A 23,477-nucleotide genomic window follows, 5' to 3' on the forward strand; every position below is an offset into this window, starting at 1 on the left:
GTAACGCCCCAGATGAACACAATTAAACAAAGCGCTTCACTTCACTCGTTCCTATTGCGGGTCGGTTTACAGCGCTATAAACTTCAGCAGGGCCCAAATAAGGTGCTTGGTGATGAAGGACGATGCTTTTGTGGTCCTCTGTGCCTCATGTCAAGGTTTACAGCCTCCTCTACAGTTAGGCAACAAATATCCCTCTATAAAACACAAGACTCTTTCTTTTAAACGCTCATCACTAAACAGAGCTCTAATAGATGTCAGTGGCTCATCCTGCATCCAAACGGCCTTTAAATGAAGCAGCAGGTTCTGGGAAACGCCGGTCTCGGGAGAAACACCCTGTGTGTGGTCCACTAACTGACATATCGAGGTTAAAAACATTGCCATGTGCTAAGTGAGTATTTAATCTGGGCTCTGTATGAGATCACAGATACCAGCATCACGACTGCATACTAAAAAAAGAAAATAATAATAATAATAATAATAATAATATTATATATATATATATATATATATATATATATATATATATATATATATATATTAATAGTATATTAATTATCCCCAAAATTAATGTTTTTATTATTAATAATATATTGTTTAAATAACACATATTTCATGTATTACATAATGTATAATATACTGTATATTTATATTTGATACCAGAAATTTAATTAATACAATATAAATAAATGTAACATTTGTTATTGAATAAAATAATAAATACACACACAGTATGTAATATTAATTTAATGTTGATAACAGAAATAATGAAATATGTTTTTTTAATAAAGTTAATAAAATATAAATATATTTTGATCAATTAAATTAATACAATATACATGTATGCAATTTATATCATTTAAATAATAAAATTTAATAAAAATGAAACAACAATTATTTTATTATTATTGTTTAAATAAAATATATTTCATTACATATATAATGTAGAATATATATTTATTTTTTTATAACAAATTTAATTAATAAAACATTAATAAATGTAACATTTGCTATTTAAATAATGAAATAATATATATATGAAATATATAAAATATATGTATATATATAAATACATGTATACATTTATTATTTTGAAAAAAGTCATAATTTAATTAAAAGTTAATAAAATATAAAGCTAATTTGATCAAATAAATTAATACAATATACAGTAAATGTATATAATTTCTATAATTTATTTCAATAATACATGAATACAATATAAATAAATGTATATATTTATTACTTAAAATAAGTATTAAATAATATAATATAAATATAATTAATTAATAAATAAATGAAAACAACAAAAATTATTATTATTATTATTATTATTTCATGTATAGTTGGTAATAGGTTAGTGTCCCATTTTGTTTTCCTCCTGGTCTTGTATTGTTATTCTGAACATATCTAAATATCAAGAGTGGATGAATATGCTGAATAATATCCAGACTAGGCTTTACTGTCACATGTGCTCTTCCTGAGCTGAATTCCCCACTGTATTTCATCTCTGCACACAACAGTGTGTAAGGCTCACCAAAAGGTTAACTTTACCCACAATGCTAAATGTCAAGTAACCACACTGATGTCACACGGGTTAGGGGCTTTACTCTCCGCACGAGATTTAGGAGAATCTGCAAGAACGGTAGGCTCATTAAATACTTCTTATGTGCAACAAGCACTTTATTCCCTCTACAATCACTTTCACCAGCTTTCCATACAATCCCCTGTATTGTAGGGACAGTCCAATTCAGGAAGGGTTCTTATGATAAAACTTCCCAAAAAAACTCCCTAGCTCCCCCTCTTTCTTTCTAAAACCCCCATCTTCACATACCGGTACTATTGCAGCATTTCACATGATTGTGGATTTACCAGTTTGAATAATTTCCTGTCCAGAAGTCAGGTAAATCCCAGTAATTCCATTATCTGTGTTCTGACGCAGAAAAAAAAGACCATTCAGGAACTTAAAATGACCTTCCTAGCAATATACAAAGTTCATGATCAATCTGGAAATAAATTCTGAGATAATGGCTGTTCAGTATGGACAACATTTTTTTTAAGTGATAAAATAACTAAATAATAATAATAATAATAAAAAAATAAATAAAAAAATCACAAATTATTTCGTTATAAGAAATCAAATTCATACAATATAAATGAAGTTATAGATTTACTATTTAAATAATAAAATATGCATTATTTAAATGTGTAATGTGTAAATGAGCTCTGTAATAATGGCTGTTCATTATGGACAACAAATATTTAGTTCTATTTTTAAATAAGTAAAAATAAAATCACACTTTTTATAATAACACATTACCATATTTATTCATAATGTCTCAATTGCAGCTTTTAATTTTTTATTCATAAAAAAAAGTTACCATAAATAAACAAAGAAGGAAAGAAAAAGACAAATAAGCAAGAAAACTTCAGATGAAATAAGAAAAAGTTTATAATCTGCGTTTATGACTGTTGTGTGATACAGAACACGTATGACCATGGCCTAACACGCAGTTGGGTTACGCAGAAGCTGTGTACAGTTGATATGGAAGGTTTGTTACGTGCCTGTTGTCTCACTGTAAGTGCTCTTGTGCACTGAGGCGTGTGTTTGTCTTTCTGCATCCATTTATATAAGTGACCCTCAAGCGTTGATGTTTATACCTCACTGCACACACTGCTCAGGTGCTGCCCAACACACACACACACACACACACACACACACACACACACCATCATAGCAGGATTCACTGGCCGGTCCTCTGACGACCTTGCCCATTAACCTCGTTTGTGATGTCATTTCCCCATGTGGCTCTGCTGGCCTCTAAACAGTCCCTCTCTAAAGACAGCACATCAAACGCTCAGTGGGTTCACAGAGAGACGGCCTGGACAGCAACAGTCAGATCTGGCACCTCACGAGGCCTGGAAAAGAGTACGCTTATAGAACAGACAAATGGGTGTTAGAAACTAACAATAGTCACTTCCAACTGAAACACATGCCAGTTGGACCTTTCAAAAGGAAAACGAGACGTAATTACTTGCCTAATTAATTGTTCTGCATGATTCTTCACTGTCTTTATTGATTCAGCAAAGAACCTTTCATCAAATCTTGGCTTAAAAGGGTTTTTGAGTGAAGCTGGAAGATTATTTGTAGATTAATAACATTATATTGTTGCATTAAATACACTCGTACATTATATGCCTAGAAGTTCTTCAGATCATTATAATAATTTATCATGTTTTGAAAAGTAATCTGAACATAGTTGATTCAAAATGTTAATGTTTGTGTTGAATAAACGTAATTATAATAAATATATTTAAAATATTTAATTATATTTATAATATAATTATAAATATATAATAATATTGATAAATATTATAGTATTTTTGTACATTTTTTATTTTAATAATTTGTATATATATATTATATTATATCAATTTGATAAATTACATAGTAAAAAAAAATTATAATAATATATATAAATATATATGTATATATGTATATATATATATATATATATATATATATATATATATATGTATGTAACAATATGTTATTAATCTACAAATAATATTACATATATAGTAAAAATAAATAATAATAATAATAATAATAATAATAATAATAATAATAATAATAATAATAAATATATATATATAAATATATATGTATATGTATATATTTGTAACAATATGTTATAATCTACAAATAATATTATAGCTTTACTCAAGAACCCTTTACAGCCAAAATTGCAACAATTAATATATACATTTATATGTAAATACATATTGTACAATATATACAAATTTCATTCTATTACTTTAGCGTTCGTGTGTGTGTGTGTTTTTGTGCGAGTGAGTGAGTGAGTGAGTGAGTGTGTGTGTGTGTGTGTGTGTGTGTGTGTGTGTGTGTGTGTGTGTGTGTGTGTGTGTGTGTGTGTGTGTGTGTGTGTGTGTGTGTATGTGTGTGTATATATATAGTGAGGATAGAAAATAGTCTTATTCATTTTTTAAAAGGAACAAGAAAATGCTTCCCATACTGTATTTTTTCGATGTCAAAGGCTGTGCATCTTACACCAATAAGATATTCTATTTCTTGGTAGAGTAGAAGCCAAATTAGGCAGATGCCAACATAAATAGGTTGTGTGACACTCTTTTATCCTGAAACTATAATATTAATAAATGTTAGCATCTGATCCCAAGGACATTTCTGATTGCTTTTGCACAATTCTGTTGCAGTTTTGCATCACCACTTGATGCCAAATGCAAAATGAAGGTCCTGAAGCAAAAAAAGCTGAGACTCTTATTGTCTCTTATGACCAGGAAAGACGCTCACAACAACAGACATGATTTACATCCAACTTGATGAAAAACAAGGATCATTCATGATTCACAGCATCATAGCATGTTCAATTATTCACATACATCACAACCAGGGCACCTTTACTAGAACAGAGCGACACATGATGGAGAACACATTAACATTTCATAATACGATGACACTATGAGGTGGTCGCAGTGGACCTGTCCCACAGTCATTCATACGAGGAGAAAGAAATGAGAAAAAACACACGACACGCACCATGTGGTAGTTGACGGTCTCCTGCAAACTCTCGCCACATTTTTCCAGGCAATCCTGTAAAAATACAAAAAAAAAGGTCACAATCTGCAAAATTCAAACATTTTTTTCATTTTCAAGATGTTATGATCAACATTAATTGAGTTATACTGGTAATTCAAATCGTATGTTTATTCTTGTATCATCCTTGATTGATATTCTGGACCGCGCAGACGCCTTCCGACAAGGAAAACTAGCACTGCTGAGTGTGCAACAGGCTTTTGTCGAAATGGAAACGTAATTGTGGGGCAGACTTGATGTTTTTACAGTGGAAAATGCAAATAGCAGCAGGTTTTAATAAGATGCTCAACATTAGTCAGCTGGGTACAAGAGAAGAGAAGCCAAAAAGACTCTTAATAGCATTTACAGATGGCGGCAATGAGTCTAACCCTATTGGCAGAGCTGAGAGAGAACGGCGAGAGTACAGGAGCCCTGGCCTGCTGCTTTCTGACTGAATCCATGTCTAATCAAGGTCAATGAGTGTCTGAGACACTGAAAACAGCAGCCTGACGCCCTCATGCCTGCCAGTAAAGAGCTCACAATTAAAAGCAGACGTGTGTAGGGTTGAGAATGTAGAAGAAAAAAAAAATACTACAATTGAACGATTTGTGGTGTACAGTTTTGATAACTTCTTGAACGTCTCTGTTGTTTTGTTTCAAGTGCCACTGCAAAAGAATACGATGTGAAATATTGAGCGCCAAAAAACTAAAAACAAAAACTCTCCTCAATGGTTTCAGACAATAAGGTCTGATTCATGGATGAATGACCCTGTGAGACAGTTCTTTTTAATGAATCCGAATCACGTCCAAAGAATATTAAACTTGTGAGTTATTGGACTGAATCAGCCTAATGACTCACTCACTTTGTCACAGAGTTACACATTTTGGAAGATTCTGAATTTTTTGGATAAATGGTAGGTCTACCTTAAAAACAAAATAATACATAAAAATACACAATAATATAAAATATTAAATAAAAAATTATATAATAATAATTAAAATAAATAAATGTAATATATAATAAATATAAAAATAAAAATAAATAATAAATAAAATAAAAAAGTTTAATAAAATAATAGTATAATTTAAATAGTATTGTTTTTGTGTAGTGTTTTGTGTAGTATGAAGGTACCAATAACAACCATAAAGGTTCTAAAAGATTATGCCCCTTTTTACAAGATGTAATATAAGTCTATTAATATAATTAACCATGTTGTAAATGGTCATTTCTGAGCTGAAGCAATAATATGCTGTTTTCATGCCTGTATCTTTAAATGCAAATGAGCTGCTGCTTCTCGCCGCTTTCCAGAAGAGGGCGGAGCCTTTACAGCTCATGCCTCGGATACTCAGCCAAAAACTAACAAATAACTGTTTAGTTTTGATTATAATCATTGCAGTTCTTCGTCATCATTAAAGTATTTATTATTTGCATGCGTTTTAAAGCCATATCAGTTTAACTTCTGATATGGTTTTCTGAGCACGCACACAGAAAGCTGTCTGTCAGATGGCCTGAGTATTAAACTAAGTTCTCTTTCCCGTCTTATTGCGCTTAAACTTTCAAATACACACAAGGTTTTGTCAAAAACACACAAAGTTCACATAAACACAGTTGGTTATGCCTTTGACTGTAAACAGCAGGGAAAGAAATCGCATGTGTATATTAGATCTGTGTATTGAAGTGACAGCATACAGTACCTACTGCTGCATATACTGTTAAAATGAATCGAACAACAAAAGAAAAACAGAAAATCACTCACTGCTCTTGACTGAATAACTTTAGTAGCTTTAATAAGAATACATTTCTTACGGGAATGCTGCTGTTAAATGCTCTGGTGAGGAGATAAACATGGCGGACTGTGTACAGCTCACTCAGGGGCGGAGCTAAGCTAATAGGGCAGATTACGTGCCAGTCGTGGGCTGGGCCTGTTTCAATGTGACGTCACATTGGAGCACATTCCTGATTGGCTCATTTTGCGACAGTTTCTGGTTTATGGGGAAAATAACAAACGGAGTGGATGGGTGCACACACTGCGGACACATTATTATTATGTGGATTTTGCATAATAGGTTCCCTTTAATGGAATCATTAGGAATCAGATTTCCTTACACTTCTCATTCCTACCCTCGTGATCAGAACTGACAGAAAGCCGAGTGTGACATGTGCATATTTAAATGTTACCGATATCATCTGGTCCTTCTTGCACTGCTGGGATAGGTCACGGATGCCGTTGATAAAGAGCTTGTTGGCGGTGACGTACGCTTTCCCAGCTTCAATCATTCCACCACACAGCTTCACCAGCTATTAAAGAAAAAAAGAGAGAGGAAGGGGTTAACATAAGACACAATAAACCATCCATACATAAAATGTGTTTTGATGAATCAGCTGAAAACTATAAAATCATAACCTCGACTGTGCTGGCACAGCAGAATATTAAAACCTCTTGATATTTTGCAGCATTACACAATTGTTTGAGGAAATATTTACAATGTTGAGCGTGACATTATATTCTCTTATGTTCACTGCATATTAAATATATTTTAAAAAATCCTAAATATATTTATTATTATTATTTTTATATAGTATTATTATTTTGTGGTATTATTATAGTATTATTATTTTTATTTTATTTTGTAAAAAAGTGTTTTTGCATTCTTCTTTAGTTCATATTTTTTGTAAATATTAAGTTTTTAAATGTTAATGAAAGTTTTTAGTTAATACTATAAGAAGTTAATATTTCTGTTAGTGTTTTTGTGGGGATTTTGATCTTTGAATCAGAAGATAATGTTTATGTACATGCACGACCCTGCATCTATAAACTTTAGGTTGACCTTAAAGGCCCGTTCACACCAATAACGAAAACTATATTAGCATCCACACCAGAGGACAATATTATTCATGCTGCAGGATGGATTCTGATTGGCTGTCATTGTTTTATCGTTCATCAGCAAAAAAAAAAAAAAAAAAACGTTCTGAAAGTGATTCCAACGATATTGTTTCTTAGTGCCGTTGTGGTGTGAACTTTGCAATTCTTTTATGTTTAGAATGATTTTTAGAACTATATCTTTATTGTTATAGTTATTGTTCTTGGTGCGAACGGGCCATAACACAAAATATTTCTTAAAATCACACAAACACAGACAGAACAGGTGCGGCCTCATCTGTGTGGTAATTCTTCTCACTAATGTGCCAATTACTAGATCCCACATGTAAAGGCCAAGGCAAAAATTTCCCACTTTCGCACATGCCACAAATCCCCTGACTCCACGGAGGGCTTTCACATGTGGTTGTGTGTTTGTTTTATGCCTGATGGGACGCATTCTCAGATGGGCTCCATGTGTCTGTCGCAGCATAAGGAGTCTGACACGAACCAGAGGACAAAGCTTAGTTCCCCTTTTTTTATGAACCGTTCATTTCTTTTGTATTTTATCTTCCTCTTTCTTCCCTCAGGTGTTGTTTCGATTACGTCCACACACTCTGAAAGCTTGATGATATCGGCTTGGGAAAATCTCTTAATTTCCCACACTCTCCCCATGAGTCAAACTAACAAACACAGAGAGGCCTTGTTCTACACAGCTGCCGAACAGACCCACAGACTCGACGTCTGAACAGCCAGACGCAAGAACTAACAAGAAATTGTCATGCAAAAATGGATCGAAATGGATCCTCTACTGTTGTTCAGTTTGTGAGTAAGAATCCAAATGTTAGTATATGCACATGTGTGATTCTTGTGAAATGGTCTTATTCATGTGTGTTATGCATTACCGTTTTTAAGCACAATGATGCAGAGAGATGAATTGGCTTTCTCTCATGCTGTTTGTTGTTGTTTGCCGTTTCCATGCATTTTAATTACAACAACATGCAACTTTTGATCATTTCATCAGGCTCAGCAAAATAACAGCTTGATCCAGTAATGATCCAGACCCATGACTTTTCTCAAGAAGTCACAATGAAGAGGGATCTTGTTGTTTGCTAACCAGTTTTAGCATTATTAGAACTTTTAACAATTTAGCAAAAAAATTGTATGTTAGAATATATAATGTATAAGAATATATAATCTTTATCCCTGTAAAGCTGCTTTGAAACAATCTGTATTGTATAAAGCACTATATAAATAAAAAATTACTTTATGATTGACATGATGACATGATAAATTATTTTGTCATTGAAGATTTCTTACTGTAAATATCTCGTCTTGTTCTCGTGAACCCAATATCGTGTATCGTTCCATCTTGTGAGCTAAGTGTATCGTCACACCCCTAATATATACATACATGTATGCATACATGCATACTAAAGAAGGCTTTTAAACCTCTAATAATAATGACACGCATGCAATCTGGATTGACAGCCTTCACTCAAGGACTTCAGGAACAGATGGAGATCACAAGCATTAGAGAAACGTGCTTAGTGACATCTGTGAGGAGATCAACACTTCTTCCTCAAAGATTATTTCATCTTCATCTACTCATGCAAACTATGTGTGCAAGTGCATCTGTGTGGGTAGTTGACAAATAACATGAACATGATTTTTTTCAGAATTAACATTTTTAGATTTAAAATATATATGAGTGCATAAGGGAATATATGTATATTACTGTAGATAAACTTGTAACTTGTCAACATTACTTGCAATATTTTTTTATTAATATGAGACCAATGTAATTAATATAAGGCAAATTAAATTCATATAATAAAAAGATTAGAAAATCTACATGCAAAATAGAATTAAATAAAATTAAAATAAAATATAATAAAATGTCAACTGCCCAAAGGCTAGTGTATTGACAGCATTAGACTAGACTTTAGTATTACAGTATTAGATCCTCCTGTAAATAAGGTCCAGCCATCTTTACGGCATTACCATCACTATACGCTAATCCAGAACGCCTCACTAATCTCAGTGAGATAAACCACAAAAGTTTCTCTGTGCACGCTCCTTCTGCTCTCTAATGACGAAACGCACTGCTTTCTGCTTTCTCTGCTGGATTTGCACCAACATTTGCACATATGTGATGATCCGTAAAGCCTGAGGTTGACCGTTTGACCTTGTTATAGAAGCGTCTGATGTCAGTGTTTGGCTACAGAGGTCTTGGAGGGTATTAGATGTGATTTCCAACAAAGGAATAAGCTGTGTTTTACAAATGCGTGCCCTAAATGCGCTCAGATGGGGTTAGAAGGTCAAGTGACCGCTTTAAAGCGTCTTACCTTATCAAGCTTGGCTTCGATCTCCACCACCTCCGTCTCCACCTCATCAATATTTGCCCTGGAAGGAACACAAAAAAGATGATGACGTGAATTATTTTGGCCCGACAATTGTATTTTGATGAATGACACAGCAAGGAACAGATTAACAGCAGATTTCATAGGATCTACATTTCATCTGTAGATCGTATAAGCTCTAAATAGTTTGCGAGAATTTAAATGTTTAGGATATCATACCGCCATTCAAATCTTGCTATATCTGCAGTTTATATTATGCATACTGAGCGCAGCTTGCACATTTTACCCAGATGACAACTACAGTAAATTATCTACAGTGTGTAAGTATACAACAGAGCACACCGCATGCAAAACTCAATCCCACAATGCAATGCAAAGCGCATTTCTATTGCTGAATAAACAGAAAATATCAACCCTGATTTGTAACATTTCTTTCTTGAATGTTCTTTATATAAAAATGATTATGATATATAAATAACAAATATACAACTAATTATTTAACTGGACTGCCAAATGAAACAAACAAAAAGAAAACTGAATTTGAAAAAACAAAATAATTATTTTTATTCAGAAGATGATAAATGGACACCACTTGCGGCAATATGAGTCCACGTGACAAAAATGTAGCATAAAACACTCACTGAGGAATAATCCCTGCTGTTCACGTTACTAGTACTGTATGTAAACAATTAAAAAACATTAAGTCAGTAGCATCTGAACGATGTTCTTTTACCAGGCGAAGTATGTGCTTTTTTTAAGCTATTACCCACAAACGCTTGCACAAAGGAAGAGGCAGACTTCTCTAGATTTAAAAAACAAGACTGAAACTGTTGAAGCAGTTTGTTAGTGTGTTAGTATGAAAGAACCTAAACCAGTTAGTATGAACCTAAAAAGTGAATGTGAAAAAAGTGAACTATGTTCTCTCATGCGAAAGTATCTCAAAATTTGGCATTCTGCTTCACGCTCAAAATACATACTATCCCATAGCCAGTGAAGTACACACTTTAGTGCATAGTATGGGTATGTGAATAAGGGTGCAGACATTGTGTGACTTTATGGAGTTTCTAAGTAGTAAAAAAGGTAGCTCCGACATGTAAAAACATCCAAAATGGCAGCAGCTATAAAAGTCTTTTAATCTAGTAATTATGGTCATCCTTACGAGACCTGAACACATCATTATTCTCAGCAACTGACCAATCAGATCTGGCCTTTTCAGAAGGGCCAAAATGACAAAGTGGCATCACCACCCTCTTCCAGTCTTCCAGTGTGAGAAAGGCTTTTCCTCTGAACTCTGAGGCCGTTTGACACCCTCAGGCTTTATGTTAATATTTAACTGAAATATTTTGGACTATTACAGTCAGCTGATCTCGCTGTGCTCTGCATGTGATGCGTTTAGGAGAGGCTGCAGTGATGCACGTGCTCTCTATTTAGAGCAGAAGCAATTGTGCCTTGAGTACAGAAACACACACACACAGTGGTGTCACACACGATCGGTTAATGGATGCCGCCCCTATTGTTCTTCCTCTCTCTAGTGGTCCCTGGGCCGTGGTGGTACAAGTGTATCACAGCCCAGACAAAAGAAAGACTGGAAATGCACTGCCACTTTCTGTTTCATAAGGAAAAAGCATAAGATTTTGATTTATGCTGAAAAATAATTTATCATAATATTTTTTTTTCTTTATGTTAAAGTTCCCCAATTATGCTATTTTAAATTTTTGGAGGTCTTCTACAACAGGTTTCAATATTTCACAAAGGACTCATTGGATGAATCAGTCTTTCTAAACTCCTACTTTCCGCGAGACTACTCTGCTCTGATTGGCCAGATGGCCCGGGCTGTTGTGATTGGTCGACCGCTTACAGCGTATGTCGGAAACAAAACGGCCATTATCATATCTGAACTTCAGCTCCGGAGGCTCCCTTAAGCTCAGTGACTGTAAACACTATAAAGACAGTCGATTGCGTTGATTTTACCATATCAATCCGAGCGTGAGTCAGATGATGAAACATTGGAAGAACTAGTTATTCAACCTGAACCTCCATCGTAAGGACGACTCGAGCAGGACATTTCTCAGTGATACGCTACATCAGTTTGAGGTACATTATGGGATGTTGCAACTGTATTTCCTCACCATTAGTGTATGTCCATCAACAAACCGACGTGTAAAATGTGTAAAACATAGATAACAGACAGATGCATCTCCTAAACTTACATTAAACCGCCTATCAAGCACCCTAGTGACCAAACAACAATGCACTAAAATCAACTCTGAATACCTTAGCAATTACACAGCAACAACCAACCACAACCCCTATATCTTGGCAGTCAGTTTAGCACATGCAAACATTTCTTCTCAAAACGTAAAAAAAAAAAATCTAGTTCCCATTGTTCCAGCATACACTGGTATACACACAAAATACACTGTTTACTCTTTGAATTCCACAGTTTAGAATAGTTTTTGTTCATTCTTTGTATAACCTGCTCCATAATAAAGTCTGTTTTTATCCCTACAAAAACATTTGCTCATTCTGGGATTCCTGCCCTGACAACAAACCCAAGTCCAGCTTATATAACGTCTCACGACTTGATGAAGTTCATCTGGACTGCGGTGAGCTCATGAGACGGAGGCTTGCATCTGTCTGACCTCCTGATGCGTTTCCTGGGTGGAGGGAGGCACAGCTGTTCTCCCACTCGCTCCCCCTCACCCTCCACCATGCCAGCTCACTGCACATGGCACTCCCAGGATGGATGCGCATGTTGCCCCCCGGGCCTGTAACCACGGCAACCGCTGTGGGGGCCGGCCCCACATTTACAAACCCAGTTAGGTCTGACTTGCTTTTCGTTTAACCATCACTTGATCTTGCAAATGAAGAGAATGCAAAGGCAATATGCTTTAAAGGCACCAAATTTAGATTAAAACCCACCCTACTTGAATATTGTGTTTTATATGGAAAAGCAAAGTGCATCGTGCATGCCATTTCATGTTTGTCCTTAAGACCATTTAAAAATATATTATATTTAAAACATTGAATAATTTAAACACACACATGCAGATCTGCACTGAAGACGGTTTAATATAACACACAACAGTGCTGTTGTAGGTTGAGATGCTGAACCAGCAGAGACATGTTTGCGTCTGGCTTAGTGACTATGACAAGCTGCCTTCACATACTCTAGCAGGGCCTGGCTCTGTTTACCCACACAAACCCGTCTACAGTGCTGAAAACCAGACAAAAGAAGAACAAGCTTTGTTTATATCAAGACTCAGACAGCTCTGTCTATGTAATGAATTTCATGAAAAGGCTTAAAACAGCATTATTGTCTAGTCCTACTGACTGTTGGTGTGTTTTTGCATGAGTGAACTGTATTGTTGACCTTGGCGCATTTGCCAGAAGGTACCAGCCGAAAGGGGCACAACCCTCATCAGCCGCGGGAGACCACCGTAATGAGAGAAACACTCCAGGGTTCGCTATCAAAGTCTCGCTAAAAACAGCTGGGAACAACATCCACTGTTAGTAATGGTTTCCGCTGCTGTATTCTCTCAGAAACATATCGCACTTCCGAGGGAATATTTTCACAACAGCGATATTGAATGCACGCCTTAGCAAAAACAGATTTGTTAAAAGGGTCTCCATTCAGATTCGGTCATCGTGGGGGTCTGATGATGACATCATTGGGCTGAGTATTGATTTATTGATTGCTCTGAGTGTTATAGTGGAGACTGGCCTTTTGTAACAGAGTATTTGAGTGAGTCATTCAGGGAGAAGTGTGTGTGTCCGTATGTTTATTCTTAGACTGCACGCCTCTTAGTGCCCCGTCTGGACCTTTTATATTCAGTAAAAGCCTTAATTCTCCTGCAGCCTCCATCTATGCGGCCACTACCCAGAAACAGAGCAAAACTTGCATCAGCGTGGCCAGGGTGCAGAGTAATTGAATTATAATGCACTGTAAAACACCATTAATGCTACTTTATTAATCCTAATACAAATTCTGTGAATATCACAGTTTTAATGTGCTTTTTGTTCGTAAACGTTGTTTACACTGCCTTAGGCGTCTTACATTACGGACACTGCAGTTTATTGTTCTGGTGCATGTGCAATAATTGTTTTTGGTTCATTAAACACGCATGAAGAACATTAATTGAAATTTTATCTTATTTAAATTTTTACAAAATTATCTTTAAAACAGTATCCTGAAAAAAAAAGCACATTTCTTTTTAGCACATTCTTGCTCGAACAGTGGCGAAAAATAAGCCCTGATTATACATAACATTTTTATTTTTTATTTTGAATGAACAAGCATAATTTGAATCATTGATGGCCAATGATGACCGATGATATGCCAAAAAAAGCATAACTAGATCAGAGTAATTGAATTCTAATGCACTTCAATATGCTAGTAATGTGCTTTATTAATGATTTGATGGTGATTTAATGCGATTTTTTAACAGTGTGGTAAAAATGACTTATGTTTAACTCGATTTTTTAACATTTTGAATGAAATGTCACCGAATTCATGTCCAGTCATAAAAAAAAGAGAAAAACTTGAATCATTGTGGCCTTTGTGTAGAATAACTGAATTAATAAATCAAAGAAATATTCTGTGAATACCATGATAGTTTTAATGCTCTTTTTGTTTGTACATGTTGTTTGTATTGTTATATTGAAACATACAGAAAAAGACTTGGTTGAGATATGGAAAACATGCCTTGATTATTTTTTAAATAGATTTTTTTAATGCATTTAACTAATTCCTTTAAACATTTTGAATCAGTTAAGTAGCCATTTATGGCCTCTGACCAAAAAAAAAACCACAACAAAGCTTCATTAACGTGGTCAGTGAGCAGAATAACTTAATTAATAATGGCATGGGGGCCGTATAGATCTTTTTTTTTTACATACTCTTGGTTGAAAAGTATGGGAAAAATGCATTGAACAAATTTGCATACATTCTCATAATGGTTTTAATGCACGTTCTGTTTGGCCATTAAGTTAAACTGTGCCAGTTTGCTTAAATTATATTCAAAGACAAGTTCATACAAATGCATACAGATTGTGTACGAAAGATAATATACAGGAAGTCGGTCTTTATTGCAAAATAAACCCCTTCAGACTCAAAGTGATAAAAGAAACCACCACTTCACGGCAAGATTTATTTTTGTGATAATGACTGTATATTATCCCCTTAAACATCTATCAGTGATGCTACTTCTCTTCCTTAAAGCTGCATTACTCGCTGCGTTTGTGTTTGTTTTGCAATTCAGGTCTCGTTTTATTCTCTCGCAAGAGTGGGACATCTCCTAAAAAGCCACAGACAGATTTAACCCAAGCGGGCTTCCTTTCTAGCCTGCTTTATGGGTGTGTGGCGTGTGTCGAACGAGCCAAAAGCAGACAGGGTCGTCCAGCTCATTGGAGATGTCAGCTCTCAGACGTCTCTGAGCGAAAGCGTGTTGATTTTGGAGGGGTCAGCGTGCAGTCAAGCATCAAAAATGTGTCATGAGCAAAAGAGCCCACCCGGACCCCTCCTCATCCCAGACCCTGCGAGGCCACCACAGCCAGATACGATGAGTTATCTGTGTTTAACAGTGTTCTGGCAGGGCAAAGTGAACCCAGCTGGCGTGTGCGTGCAAACAATTCCCTAATCTCCGCTCTGAAACCCGCCTGCGTGGATCTTGTGTGAGAAAACACGGCGGTCCTCGCATTATCAGATGCTTTCCCGCCAAAAATCTGTTCCCGCCTGAGAGGTGATGTCACAAAACGTTCTCCAGACGTTCTGAGGTGCTAATGCGTCCAGGACCCAGGGGGGGTGTGGGAGTTTTAACTAATGTGGACGTCCAGGGAAACATTCTTACAGGTCAGAGCAGATGGAGATCAGATTGCTGTGAAGCCGACACTCCTGACAACACAAACATCATGACTCATTCAATGATTCAACTCAATATGATACACACCTGAACTGTGTGGGAAACTGCTTTAAAACAGATTTATGAGATTTTTTAGATAAATACATTAATAAATAATAATAATACTAAACTAGGGTATGTATGGACTTATCTAACTCTGGGGGATACGGTGAATAAGCTAAAGTCCCAAAAAGTCGGCGTGTTCCTTTAAGTGCATTCAGAGCTACAGATTGCAGCAAATGATTCAGCTCTTAAAGGTCAGCTGAAATCGGCTGGGATAGACAGCACCCCCACAACCCCACACAGCTCACTGTGTGTTTTCTGAAAGAGTCGAGATATCTTCACAGCCGTCGCTGGAGGAATGTTCTAGCACCAACCTCAGAGCACGACTGGCGGAAAGATCAGGGTCACTTCCGGTCGCCCAGCCACTGAACACCAGACCACAGTGGGAATGCCAATACTGGGGTCTATAGGAGTTGTGTGGCATGATTCAAGATGGGAATGTCTTTAAAGAAAAAGTTGTAGCTCAAATAACACAATGTTCTCTACATAAGCTTCATTATAACCTGATTCTGTCTTGATATGACCAGAGGAAATGAGAGAGGAAGGACACAAAAGAGTGAATCTCTGCAACAGGGGCGTGAAATCACTTCCTTCCTGAAGTCCACATCCATGGCATATCTGCATCAGGAGATAAAGCCCTGACACGGATCATATGGAATATTCTGCAGAGATAATTACAATATAAACCAACCCGACCATCATGCTACCAAATCAATGGCACAAAACTCAGTAGATTGGGTCATCGGAGGTGACAACTATGAATAAATCAGTTTGCCTTAAGACTATTTTACAATTATTTATTTAGCAGACACTTTTTTTCCAGGGCATATTACAAGTGAGAAATATAACAAGCGATTTATAAAGTAAAAATCCCATTCATTCTGGAGTTGATTTTTAACAATAACTTATAAACATGTAAAGACAAACCTACTGTGAGCTACAACAAGGTTGTAAATGTGTTTATTGAAGCCATGAGCCTGCATCATTTCAACTTCTTAAAAAACTACATTACCCATGATGCCGTAGAGAAATCTCAACCATTCAGAGAATCAAACAAGCAAATCATGCCAAAAGCATGATAGATATATATTTAGCAATAAGCATAAAATATATCGTTTCTATGGATATAAAATAATCTTTAATTCAACAGTTTTAAATTTCTCCTTCATATTTCGTTTAATTGTTGTTTTACGGGATTGTAGTTCTTTCCTAGCCTAGAAATCTAGACGCACCCTAGCGGCAGCAACATGTATTTCGCAGCCAGGTGGGTCTAGCAACTCTCAATAGACCTTCTAGCTGCAAAAACCTAAATTGGGTCAGGCCAATCACGTCATGTATAGAGTAGGCGGGGGTGGGCTTAACATATGACGACAGAGTTGAGACGGCTGCCACTTGAAAACAAAGAATGGCGGCTGCTGATGGAGAACAACTGTCTTTCGAATCGGCTTTGGCCGCGACTCTGGAGGACTTGGAGTTAAGTTTTTCTTTGAGAAAAGAGCAAAGAACGTCACTTAAGTCATTCTTAAAAAAAATGTGTTCGTCGTTCTGCCGGCCAGATATGGCAAAAGTTGAATCTATCAACTAAGCTCCGCTGTTGGGAAAACGCTCTGGTTGGTTGAAGCGCTGTCCTATTGTGTGCAGAGGGAATTTGAAAGACAGCCGTTTATCCCGCCCCTCGGATTGAGCCGCGTCTATGGTGAGTTTCCAGACCTAACATCTTGATGTAGGTCTGGCTTGCCAGGCTAGTTCTTTCCTCCACTAAAGCCATTTAGTTCACAGTCTTGTATACCTTCTAGTTTTATTCTCAAATACATTTTTGCTTTAAATCTAAATTTGTAGTGTTGTAATTCACATCGTAGCTGGTTGGAAAACTTGTCATGCCTGGTTAAGACATAGGCTAATGCAGTTTACTTTTCACATAACCAAAGAAATTTCCAGTACTGTTCACACGAAAATCAACAAGATTACATTTTTACTTTGACAAAATAATAAACCAAAACTGCGAACGAGAGACATCTCAAACTGAAACACACTGATAAAAAAAGTGGTGCAATAAATTCTTTGCACTTTCTGTTAATATCAAAACAACTGATATAAAAATAAACCATTGAGCTATTTGAGCTATTTCCATTCGAAGCAATGGATGCTATGCAAGTAATGCACTGAAACAGCCAATAACTGCAGGCCGCCAATGGGCTTTGATGCAGCCAAAGATCCCAGCGTGACCCGTTGACTGCACTCTGACCTCTGACCCCTGGAGGAGAGCAGCTGCCCTAGCCATCCCTCATCATGACTGGAGAATAAACAGAGATGTTCATAGACAGTCTTACCTCACACAAGCAAAAGACCCTTTAATAACACTTCAGCAGAGACTGAGAAGTATTTACACAGTCAGTCTATATTACAAAGGTAAATTCAAGTCTGCAAACAGAGAGGGGATGTGTCAAATGGATTTACTGAGTCAATATAAAATAAACGTGTTTCAGAGCTTATGTAGAAAGAAAATATATAGGTTTCATTTCTGTGGCGTCTGTAGTGGTTAAAAACAATAAAACCGGCTCCACAAAAGAAGCAAAAGTTCAGCCAACAACAGATATAGTCTGAAACCAGTGTCAAAAAGAATCCCATCACGTTCTGAACTGTTAAGAGTAAAAATGTACTCATAAAAAGACATTTATTGATTCATAAATTTCCAAATACATTCCACATAGGAAGAAAATGTCTCTGCTCTCCTACAGTTCTCCCCAAAAAGAAAATCTTGTGAAATTCAGGATTTTCAAACTCCAAAAAAGCTGGAAAATACAAAAAAGCACCTTAGAAATAGTCCATACAACTTGTGCACTATATTATAATTTATAACAAAAAAAGTTATATAGTATGTTAGCATTATATGACAATCTGTTGTTTAGTTTTTTTTTTTATCTTACCCTCCACTGTGGCTCTCAAATCTTATTTACATTGTGAAATACGGCACGTCAAGACATGTTCTACAAGGTTTGATGCCTGTTCCTTAACAAAAAGCTGTCTTATGAATTTAGAAGACTATATAATATAGAACACAAGAACTTTAAATATGCTTTCTTGTCCTTTTTGGAGCGTAACAGTCCTGTCTCCATTCACTTCCACTGTATGGAAATGAGCAGCATGAACATTTTGCTAAACATCTAATTTTGTGTTCCACAGAAGAAAGTAAGTCAAACTGGAATGAAACGAGGGTGAATAAATGATGACAGAACTTTCTTTTTTTTTTTCTTTTTTTTTTTTTTTGGATAATTATAACTTTAAATGTTCAATAGTTTATGGCTTTTCTCCACACATTAACATTCATGAGATGTAGTCTCAGAAAGTTGTAAGGAACCAATAAATAAATAAATTGCCAAACTTTTAATTTGGTCTTCATCACTTTCAAGTTTTAATTTTGGTTTGCTAAAGAAAAAAAGAAAGAAAAAAAATCCCAAATTTCTTATTCTTTAACAAACTGTTTATTGTTACTCTCTGTCTCTATCAGTTTTGACAGGCTGTTATCAGAAGTTGTTATCCAAGTATTCTTTGTCGTGGTCTAGTGGGATCGGCGCTAACGCTGGGGCTTATGGGTGAACTTAAGCCTGAGTGGCGGAAGGACGGGGCCATTATGTCACTGGCTCGGGTCTCGTGAGTTTGAGAGAGGCGGACGCCAGCCGGCCTCGCAGACCTGACCCAGAGCATCCTTCCTGAGCTGGGAATTAGCGTCATTTTCCACTGTTTTTTAATAATCATACGCTTTGGTAACTGCAATGTCAGCAAACTATTACATAATTAACGGATGTTACGGATGAGAAACGACATTAGCGGATGACCAAATTGATGGACATAGTGGATTTTTATAATCCTAAAAAAACAGGGAAGAGAAAAAAAAATACAACAAAATACATCAAGCTCATTACAGTTTCACAGGGACATATGTCATGTATGTCCCAAACTTCTTCATTTTTGTCATTGACTTTGTGAATGACAGCAAATATTAAAGAAATTTTTTTTAAATTTACATCAATATAACTCGATGTCATCCATCTCCAACATCAACCGATACTTTATTAACTATTTTAATATATTTTATAACAATGATGACAGAGACAGACAGATAGATACAACATCATAATTATAAAAATATTCCTTAACTCTGTTAAACGTAATCTTTAAATATGTCAGTGCCATTGTTTTGGCACATTTATTAAAGCTTAAAGGTCCTAATTGAACTAAGGCCTAATCCTGGCTTAACCTAAGCCCTGTCTGTGAAATCGGGCTTTTGTTTCACAGTATAGGTTTTAACCGCTAAGTCTGTTCTGAATCAGTTTTAGCAACTTTTGGACAGTGTCCTCCAGCTTTTTACAGGATTCATTTCCAGGAAGAAAAAAACCTCCCTGTGTCTGGTGTGTTGTTCCAGAGCCCGTCTAAACTACAAGTGCAGCCCACAAAAATGTAAGATTTCTCCACATCAACCGGAGCCAAGACTGCTGCAGCGTCAAGAGATTATTTTATGTGCGATTTTTCTTTTCGGGTAGGAACAGAATCGGCATCATATATCCTCATTCCTTTTTTTTCATTGAGCTCTCTCTCTATTACAGGGGTGTCCAAACCTGCTCCCGGAGGGCCACTATCCTGCAGAGGTAAGCTCCAACCCACCTCAACCTGCAAGGAAGTTTCTAGTATGACAAGTAAGAGCTTGATTAGCTGGTTTGGGTGTGTTTAATTGGGGTTTGGAGCTGAACTCTGCAGGACAGTGGCCCTTCAGGAGACTGAGAGCTGAATTGAGAGTTGGGAGTCTCTTTTGTCCCTCACCCCAACAGTGACACATTGTGAGGTGATCCTCAATCCGACTCAGCCCAGCCAGGCGGACTCTGTCTGTGTGTCTCTTCGCATCTCCATTCACATTTTTGCACGCTGGAGTCACAACAGACCACCCTGAGCTAATATAAACCAGTCCGGCTAGCCAAGACGCTTCACATCCTGAACACTCACTGTCTGCCCTCCGTCTTCGCTCCTGGACCAACATTCGCGTCCGATATTTCACTACATAACGTCCTTGCCCCTAGTGTTATGTCTAGCTGTCATGAAGATCGTACATTCCTGATATTCCAAGTTGCTTGAAATTGTAATGCGAAAAAAAAATGAGACAGGCTTAATCTAAGAAATGCTCTGTAAGGAATGTGCACCGAGCGCTTGTCTATAGTTGTGGGACTCAGTAGCGGGAACAGACTGTATGGCAGTATTGTGTGAGAACTAAATACGTGACCTGAAAGGGTTAATTATACCACTTCCTCCCCACCGTGGCTGTCTTTGTTCGGTTGCTGGGCTTCATGTCTGAAGTGTCTGTTCCCCAGGGGCGGTGAACTAATGGCAGGCCACACGCAAAGAGCCGTTATACTGCAAACACCAAAGCCTCCCTTCAATTTACACCCGGCTAAAACGAGACCCCTAAGCAACTGTGGGAGATAAGACTATAACTTCAAGTCAAAGGGTCCAGCTAAGATTTTTTTTGGACAAATTATTTTTTATGTTCGCATAAATCACCATTTCCTGGCAGTTTTATTCATTATAATATTATATTCATTGTATTGTACATAATGTGTTATCATTTATTGATTATATTACTATAATCTTTTTAAACAAATGTATATTTGTATATTAGGGGTGTAACGGTACACAGAAGTCACGGTTCGGTACGTATCTCGGATGCAGATAAACAGAATGCATTCTTGCAAAAGAGTATTTAATATTTGGTCACAATCAGTTACAAAACTGTAAAGCATCTCTTGGTGTTATGGAAGTACAAAATAAATGAAATAATGAAAAATAAAACATGCAGAGATTAGTTTTCTTTGCGGTGACAATAGTGGATGCACGAATTTCAATATTACGCTTTTTCAAGAAATCGTAAACGTCAATTATCACAAAAATGAATCGAAACTTAACGTGTAGGCTACTAGCAAGCTCTTGTGTACCATCTGAACTCTTCTTTTGTGTTGGTGTGTAGATTGTTTGTTCTTCTGCTCTTTTTCCTGTTATGGTGGTTAGCAAACAGCATTGCATTGCCACTCGCGCCCCCTTCTGGATTGGAGTGTGGATCGCTTGTGACTGACTGTATTCGTCGTCTGACTGTATGCACCATACCGTGACGTCCGTGCCGTGACTGTTTAGGACGAAAACATGTACCGTTACACCGTTGTTGTATATGTATATTTTCAATGTCATATTATATATATATATATTAGTGCTGGGAAAAAATTAATCGCGATTAATCGCATCCAAAATAAAAGTTAGTGTTTGCATAATATATAGAATGAATAGAATGGAATGAGGCATTTATATAGCGGGAACATATATATATTTATATGTGTGTGTACTGTGTATAATAATTTTGTATATATAAATACACACATATGCATGTATTTATTTAAGACATATTTGCATGTCTATACTGTATATACATTTATACATAATTTATATTATATATAAATATAAATAATTTATATATAAATAAATAAAAATCTTAAATATATACATGCATATGTGTGTATTTATATATACAAAATAATTATACACAGTACACACACATATATATTATGCAAACACAAACTTTTATTTTGGATGCGATTAATCGCAATTAATTTTTTCCGAGCACTAATATATATATATATATATATATATATATATATATATATATATATATATATATATATATATAATTTTTTTTTATAATCCCTGCTTTTTAACCAAGGTGATGTGATATGCAAGGATTTGTTGACAAGTGCCCAAACTAAAGCTTAAGATTCAGGACTGACTTAAGGTCACTCCGGTTTACTGTACATCAGTGGAAGGATTGAGGCTCTATAGCTTCCACAGGACTTCTAGGAAGAGCAAATAATGACATAATAAACTATCTATGATAAACACACAAACAAATCCAGAGGGAGGTCACAGGTCAGAGGTTATACCCATCTCTCCTTCCTCCAGGTGCTTCCTGAAATAATAAGTTCTTGACGTCACCATGCTGTCGTCCTGTGGGTGCAGGACCAGGATGTTGATAAACCTTCCATAGTGTGTGAAGTAAAACATTCGCCTGTCACAGTGACAGGAAGCCACACGTTGAAATCATGTCCGTACACACTGATATTCATCATATACAGCAAATTGTGGACGCCACCAACTTAGTTCTAGAAGTATTTGAACCGCGTCTCCTCACAGCAGATTGTTTGTGTGTGTGATGGAGGGATTCCTGCCGCTGTTTTGACTCCTTTACACATTTTATAAGCTCTTCACGAGTTCTCAGCTGGTCAAAATACCATCATATGTAGGCTGCGCACATACAACGAGTGCATTTAGCCAAGCACATAGCATTGTTTTGGATGTCCGCTAAGTTCCGTTGCGAAATAAACATCATAAAAGCCGACCAATCAGGTTGTGAGCGTATCCCTATGCCTTTAGGTTTGGTATCTTTAGGTTCGATGTTAAAAATGCCGCAGTGTCAACGCTAAGCGGACCAGGACTAAATGTTTTTTTTTTTTGGTTCGGACCAAACGGACCAAGCGAACCGAACTACGAGTGTAAACACACCCTAAAATAGGAGCTCAATAGGAGATCAGTCCTAATATAATCTACATTTTGCTTTCAGAAGCGAAGAACACATCAACACAGGAGGTATGAAG

General features: G+C 36.3%; 1 protein-coding gene across 2 annotated transcripts in view; it reads right to left on the reverse strand.

Annotated features, from left to right (window-relative positions):
• Nucleotides 1-23,477, reverse strand: part of acap3a (ArfGAP with coiled-coil, ankyrin repeat and PH domains 3a) — a 76,903-nt gene that overhangs the window by 29,037 nt on the left and 24,389 nt on the right. For both annotated transcript variants that reach the window (XM_081385946.1, XM_081385945.1), the window contains exons 2-4: nt 9,815-9,872; nt 6,788-6,907; nt 4,574-4,627 (exon numbers count right to left, since the gene is read on the reverse strand). In XM_081385946.1, the coding sequence (XP_081242072.1) occupies nt 4,574-4,627; nt 6,788-6,907; nt 9,815-9,872 (232 nt within the window). The remainder of the gene's footprint in view (nt 1-4,573; nt 4,628-6,787; nt 6,908-9,814; nt 9,873-23,477) is intronic.

Source organism: Scardinius erythrophthalmus (genome assembly GCF_964197995.2).
Source record: "Scardinius erythrophthalmus genome assembly, chromosome: 15".
NCBI classification, from domain to species: Eukaryota; Metazoa; Chordata; class Actinopteri; order Cypriniformes; family Leuciscidae; genus Scardinius; species Scardinius erythrophthalmus.